The sequence below is a fragment of the Denticeps clupeoides genome, chromosome 2 (genome assembly GCF_900700375.1).
Source record: "Denticeps clupeoides chromosome 2, fDenClu1.1, whole genome shotgun sequence".
Classification (NCBI taxonomy): Eukaryota; Metazoa; Chordata; class Actinopteri; order Clupeiformes; family Denticipitidae; genus Denticeps; species Denticeps clupeoides.
In genome coordinates, this window is record NC_041708.1 from 8834448 (window position 1) to 8841936 (window position 7489).

At 42.0% G+C, this 7489-nt stretch overlaps 1 protein-coding gene across 2 annotated transcripts; it reads left to right on the forward strand.

Moving 5' to 3' along the window:
* Window positions 1-7: 7 nt before the first annotated feature.
* trim65 (tripartite motif containing 65) lies at window positions 8-7485 on the forward strand. 2 transcript variants are annotated; one of them, XM_028965286.1, is made up of 7 exons: window positions 8-143; window positions 1621-2070; window positions 2149-2244; window positions 3100-3330; window positions 4186-4354; window positions 4429-4518; window positions 4861-7485. In XM_028965286.1, exons 2-7 carry the CDS (start codon window positions 1645-1647, stop codon window positions 5397-5399), a joined length of 1551 nt encoding a protein of 516 aa, XP_028821119.1. In that variant the 5' UTR covers window positions 8-143; window positions 1621-1644; the 3' UTR covers window positions 5400-7485. The 2 variants fall into 2 exon arrangements, with proteins under 2 accessions (XP_028821119.1, XP_028821120.1); XM_028965287.1 differs by lacking the exon at window positions 8-143 and having other exon boundaries at window positions 1666-1791; window positions 1862-2070.
* The last annotated feature ends 4 nt before the right edge of the window (window positions 7486-7489 follow it).

The following is a 7489-nucleotide window of genomic DNA, read 5'->3' on the forward strand; positions in this document are numbered from 1 at the left end:
CACGCAGAGAAAACGAAACGATGCGCCGGCCTGCTGCGTCATCACGTCATTTCGATACAGGAACTGTGCGCCTCGGCTATACATGCGCTGTAATTCTTCATTTACAGACCTACATCAGCTACGTTTTGCGGCAGTATGGAGTGGTAAGCCCCCTTGTACTTAAAAGTGACTCCGTATTGGTTTTGTTTTTATTAATATTTTATATAATCATTAGTGTGCCACGGAATTGTCGTTTGCTCCATTGTCATTTTATTCTGCCGACTGCTTGTCATGTGTATCCTACATCTGACCTGCTTTTGGCAAAAATGGCGTAAAATGACGTACGTCATTACGATTAGATTCATTTTTACTTTATTTTCATTGCACGCAGTGCTGTTACCGGCACTACGTAATGCATAAAACTTGAAGTGAATGCAGAGTAGAATAAGGTGCGAGGTGTAATATGTAGTGTATTAGTAGATAATAATGGTTTGGGGGTTATTATATATATATATGAATATTCACCAAAGCAATAGCTTCAGTTTTCATACTTTCATATCAAAAGTACTGTGATTTATTATTACTGATGTCCTATTCCTGTTCTTGTTTGTAATAAGACTGTTCACACGCTTGTCACTAAAGTCAGTCATTTAATGCAATTAATTAGTCTAATACATTTACATTTACAGCATTTATCAGACGCCCTTATCCAGAGCGACTTACAATCAGTATTTACAGGGACAGTCCCCCTGGAACAACTTAGGGTTAAGTGTCTTGCTCAGGGACACAATGGTAGTAAGTGGGTGCATTTAAGACGAGTGTCTTACCCACTAGGCTACTACCACCTTCATAATACTTATTATTATGGACAGAAGAACCAAGTGGTTTTGGTTCGAGATTTATTCATGACAGTTGCCTCTGCATAAACATGAACCGGCAAGATCAAATTAGCTAACACAGGCCAGACACAACTGCACATGTGTACATATTTCTATACTTTAGTCATGTATTGCTTTTAACCATCATCCTTGGTGAGCAGTGGGCAGCCATGCAGGCGCCCGGGGAGCAGCGTGTGGGGACGGTGCTTTGCTCAGTGGCACCTTGGCAGCTTGGGACTCAAACCAGCAACCTTTTGATTACGGGTCCCCTTCCTTACCCACGAGGCCACCAAATAGCTATTTCCACACAAAATCAGCAACTTGCTGCATGCTTTTTAGTTTTGACACGTTACATTTTTAAACACGTATGAAGTATAGGGGATATTTGATTTTGAAATGTAGTGGAGATAAAGTAAGTATTCTCCTCAAATGGAAGTATCTACTTTAGTCCAGTTACCAGTCACATTTACATTGCTGAATATATCTGAATCTTTGCAACCTGAAATATTAAACTTTGTTATGTGTACATACAGTTTAAATGCAGGGTATGGAGTGGGCAACATACTATAGTCAAGTCTTTTATGACAATGACTTTAGTCAGAATTTTTTTTTTATTTTGTATTCTGTTTAGTCTGGATTTATTTTGAAACTATTAGAACACCATGATAATAAAGTACACAGTTAGCCATTTTTAAATTCATATCATATAAATTAAATTCATATGGCATTATTGATTCGTTTGGAACTGCTGTGCTTTTTGCAGAGACTCTGTTAACTCTTTTTGGGAATGGAGACTGAAAATTTGTCCTGTATCATCTGCCTGGAGAGATTTAAGGATCCAGTCACGGTGCCGTGTGGCCACTCCTTCTGTCACGCCTGCATCACTGAACACTGGGACACCAAAGAACGAGACAGCAGCCCCCCACAGTGCCCGGTATGCAATCATACGTTTGTGCCCAGGCCCTCCTTGAAGAGGAATGTTAATCTGTGCCATTTGGCCGAAGCCACCATGGCCAGGAGTCCAGAACAGAGGGACTCCACTCTGGCCTCCGGAGATGACAGATGCTGCCCAGACGTGCTGTGCCAGCATCACCAGAAACCCCTGGCCATCTACTGTAAGACTGAAGGCATTTGTGTGTGCTGTGAATGCTCTATCAGCAGGTGCAAAGGCCATGAACTGCTCATGGTGGAGACTGAAAGGAAAAACAGAGAGGTGAGTCGGGCATCATCCATATGTATTTTTTTTGTAGAATGAACTCATGGCAAAATGTCTGTGTAATGTGCTTGATAGGAAGCGCTAAATAAGAAGACTGTAGAGATCGCAAAATACAAGGAGGACACTGAAAAAAGCATGGCAGAACTTACAGAGAACATTGCCTCAGCCAAGGTAAGGAAGGAACCTGACTTTTCCAGGAGTAAAATGTAGGCCGCTGCGTAACAGGCACTGTAGCCATACTTTAGCCATACTGTTGCCATACTGTATAAATATTCCAAATATTTATTACATTACATGCCATGGCTGCTTAGACCACTGTTAAAATGTATTCCTTCCCAATCACAGCCTGCATGAAACAAGCAGCAATTGCTAACCAACACAAAGCAATTATTATTTGAATGATGCCTTATGAAAATATTGCTTTTTGCAGCATTTTATATGATTCTATTATGTATTATGCCTCCCAACCACTGCATTCCTCTGTAATGCGTCTTCCCTCAGTTAAGAGATCAAGTACTGTCATTTTCTTTTATGGTCACTTGCTGACTGAATGGTTTTCTGTTTTAAAACCTACCTTTTGCACTTTAGTTCTTTTTACCATGACTGACTTATCAGTTTATCTGTCTAGTCAAAAGCCACACAATCGGGTATTTGAGATTAGATTATAGGAAATTACATTGTTAACTGGTCACATGCACAGTCATACCCAATACAGTATTTGTCCACTTGCAAACACATCTTAGTGCATCTTAAGATGGGGAAACTAAAGACACTTACAGAATGTTGTATTTAAGTTAAAAGTATAGCCTTAATAAATGTAAATTTCATAGCTGTTACTTTACTGCCATCTGTAGGAATGTAAGAGAAGTGCACCGGAGTTGCATAATTGCTTGTGCAAGTGACAATGAACTGATACATTCAAAGATACAATATGAAATTAAAGATGTACTGCATTTTTCCCCTCAAGTTCTTCCCTGTCTGTTGAAGAAAATATTAGTTGAATGTGATGTGCCGTTTGTCGTCTAGGTTTCCGTACAGCAGACATCCCAGTGGATAACCACCAGGTTTTCTCAGCTGACGAAGACGATCTTGGAGAAACAGGAGTCCATGCAATGTTTTATAGATCTTGAGCACCAGGCAGTGCTGGAACAAGCTGACCAACACCTCAACACACTCCAGGAGAGGCTCATGCAACTGCAACACACTAAAGAGCAGATTGAAGGCCTTCAGATGCTCTCTGATAGCCAGATGATCCAGGTTGGCAACAATTTTAAAAACATGCTGTGAACCTGCCGATTATTGTCCCTGTTGGATTGCTGTAGTTGAGGTGAGGAGGAGGGGGACACACTGTGGTGGCCTCATAGGACAGTTACATATCATATAACTATTATTTCTACTACTATTTAATAGGCTTTGCTTTGTAGGTAAATTCATGTGGTCTTGATCTTTTCATACTAAGACACAGTAGTACCAACTATTAAAGGTATTAAAGGTCCCCGATTATGATAATTTCACTTTGTGAGATTATTTAACATTTTTATGAACCCGTCTATGGATTATGAGGTGTCTAGGAATGGCGATAGGTATAAAGAGTGCTTTGATCATTCTGCATCACTGTTCAGTCACTGGCATCACTGGTATCACTGGCCGTTCTCCACCTCATCCCGCCTCTCTCCTCCTCATTTGCATTTAAAGCTACACACACCGAAACAGCGTGTCCTGGCGAAATCTCATTGTGGGACTGGCTAAAAGTGGCTGTAATTCTCCACCACTGCTGAATTTCAGAAAGAGACTTCAGATACAGTATTAGGGGACCTAACCCTATATAAAAGCATTTGTGGCTCCCCTGGATGGATGACAACCTTAGCATTTGCCTATAATGCTTATTCTTTGGGCCGGAGACTTAAGTTTATCTCATTGTCTCCATCTCTCTCCGCCGGTTTGTTTACTGCACTTCATATATCGGTGCATATAATGATATCGGAAAAAAACATGTTCCACGGAGTCACAAGCACCCCACTTATTTGAGAAGGGCTGCCCTACAGGAAAATATGAATGTGTTCCTATGGGCCACTGTGATAATACCCTTCATGTTGTTTTTCCTCTCTGCAGGAATCCAGGCTTATTGAGGTGCCGCAGATTAAGGAAGTTCCCACCGAAGTCTCCGTGACCCTGCATAAGAAGCTAACACAGGTTACTGAAGTTTTGTCTCAAATCACCAAGCTTGTGCACGAAGACCTGGAGAAGGCAGTGGACGCTGCGGTTGGACAGGACAAACAAGGTGTGGATGGAGGTTGATGAATGCGCCAGGAACATTGGTCGGCTGTAGTTACTGATGCAGCCTTTCTGCTACAGGATCACCTCAGGATAAGAGACCCGTGCTCGCCGTGGTCCCGAGCCCAGCCACTCCGTCATACTCTGCTGGGAAAGAAGGTCTCAGTGCACGTAAGATCTTGCCTCTGAATTTATGAAAGTATGACTAGTGCAGAGTCCATGTGTAAAGATGGGTTTTTCTTGTTTTTTTTCCTCTAGGTATTAGAATTAATATCCGAACTTTTGAATCTCTATGCCTCCCACAGTGTAACTAATGAGCAAAAGTGGTTTACAGTGATCTTCAGCTCTAATTTACATTCCTTTTAAATGGAGACATGGAGTTAAGGAAGTCATGGTTTTATATGTTAATAACTGTTTATTCGCTTTCAATCTGGCAATATCAGGAAAAATCATTCGAAATAGGAAAGTATATCCTCATCAATAATTTATGTTCCATCTCCCCATTTTTTTCAGACTACTGCTCATTAACGTTTGACCCCTGCACAGCCAACTCCCACCTGCTCCTGTCTCAGAACAACTGCAAGGCGGAGCACCTCAGCACCGGCCAGCAGGCCGTTCCCACACACGATGCAAGGTTTGACAATACCTGGCAGGTGCTGTGCAGCGAGGGATTCAAGCAGGGATGTCACTACTGGGAGATGGTGGTCTCCAAGCCCTGGGCATATCTGGGTGTGGCCTACTTAGGTATTCCACGCAAGGAGAAGGGCAAGCGCTGCGTGGTGGGCATGAACGAGGTCTCCTGGAGCCTCCAGCTGGACGAGAGGGAGCTGAGCGCCTGGCACTCTGGCCGGCGGGAGACGGTGTCAGCCCAGCAGCCGCAGCCGGACAAGCCGCTGCGTATCGGCATGCTGCTGGACTACGATGGCGGCACGCTCACCTTCTACGGCGAGGGCCAGGTGCGACTCCACGCGTTCTACTGCGCCTTCGCACAGGAGCTCTACCCGGCCTGCTGGATCGGAGAAGGCGTGAGCGTCACGCTGTGCCCCCTCTGACCACCTCCTGAAACTTTTCTCTCGTGTCAAGCGTGAACAATCATAGGCTGTATGACCAGCCTATACACACCTCAGAAACGGAGCATAAAGTGATCAAAAAGCGTGTGAATTCTTCACACGATCACCGCAAGTGGGATTTTTTTATTTATTTATTTTTACAAATGATGAGCACACTCCAGAACACTAGTCCACATCTAGTAAAAGTAACCTCCTAAACTGTACAGAAAATGTACTGTAATGATGTACTGTACCCAAAGTGGGTATTTGCACAAAGCAGAATTGAGGTTCTGTGGCCTTGTTCAGACCTGGCATTGACACCAACAACTCTAAACGCACCAATTACGGCATTCGAGTGCAAGACCGCTTGTGATTGGATCTCCTTTACCTGCTTTAAGGGCAAATGTAAATGTCAAATGCGATTCCAATCAGACCCCCAGCCAACCATGGCGGGGGCATCAGCTGGCTACGTTGGGCAGCATTGTGGTCCTAGTCATGCTCAAGAACGTTCAATTCAAGCAACTGTTTTGTTGACTTGCTTAAAGGAAAATACGTTTTAGGCCCTGCAGTACATGAATTATGAGTTCCAGACAAATCTATTACAGTGCAGCAAATGAATTTGTGCTATTGCTAACGCTGAGGTTCACACTACACAGGGGTCCTGGGTGCGTTCATACAGTATCTCACAAAAGTGAGTACACCCCTCACATTTAAAAAAAAAAAAAATCTTTCCAGTGCTGAAGATATGACATTTTGATACAATGTGTTGCTGTGAGTACACCCCTAAGTGAAAATGTCCAAATCGTGCAGTCCTGCGTCTTCTCCCTTGGTTTCTTTTATCAAGGCAGTCATGGAGATGTTTTTGGCGTTGTTGTCGTGTGGCCCATTTTCTGCTTCAGTTTGTCACAGGACATATGGGCAATTCCCTCAGTGATCAGCAAATCTACACTGTTGTACAAGCTGGACAATGAATTCCTTACATTAAAAGTGTTGTCCCAAGAACATTTTTTATTTCCATTTACTTTTAATGTGAGGGGTGTACTCATTTTGTGAGATACTGTACATAAACTGCCCATTTGGGCTAATGCCAGGTCTGAACTGAATGGATACGATTGGATAATTGAGCCCCGCATGACAGGTCTACAGATTTGGAAAAAACTAAGAGACCACTGGATCTTTCTTTTTCTTTTTTCTTTTTTCCCCTGATTTCTCAACTGAAGGGCATGTGTCTGTGTAAATTACACACAGCCTTTTTATTTTCTTCAGTAAACTTCAGTAAAACATGCAATTCATCAAAGAAATTAACAATAGAACTAAACAGTAATTATACAATGATACTAAACATGATTATGCCCGTTATTACCCATCAAGTATAACATGATTTATCAGCTTTAACGACAACAGGATAGAATAGATGGGTCATGTCAGGGGTAGAGGTTCTCAAATCTTTAGCCATTTGATGAGATTTGGTTGATCTAATGAACAGCTCATCATGTTGAATTTCAACTGATAATTGACCTGGAATTGCTGCCATAAAAATAGAAAGTGGTCTCTTTATTTTTTCCAGAGCTGTCTGTTGTAGACTACTGTTTATGCATTAGACTTCATTCCACAATGTGAACATAACAGTTGATATGATTTAGAGTAAAACCTATTTATTTAGGTTACTCCTGTATCTTATGTTTCTCATGGTATTTTTTTCCATATGTCTGTAGTTTACATGGGGCCTAATCTGCCCATCAGCAATTCAAAACTCTGTACTGTATTACCTTTTCAATCTAAACTAAAACCTGATCATTCAAATCATTCACCAGATTCACACAAAAAATCCACCAAAAAAGAAAAACAAGTCCCTCCCGTTCATACCAGTGAGGTTTGAATACTTCCTCCTCATTGACATTTCACCTTTAACCATGGCAGTCTAGATTTCTACCTGTATGCATATCTACTATGCATAATAATTGGGCCTGTGTTCAGTTCATTTTTCCGATTTGGTTGTCTTTAACTTGACCAAGTGAAGTAGCCCCCCTGATCGTGGTTATGTGTGTGTGTGGTGCCTGTAACTCTGTAATAAAATCATACAATACAATGTG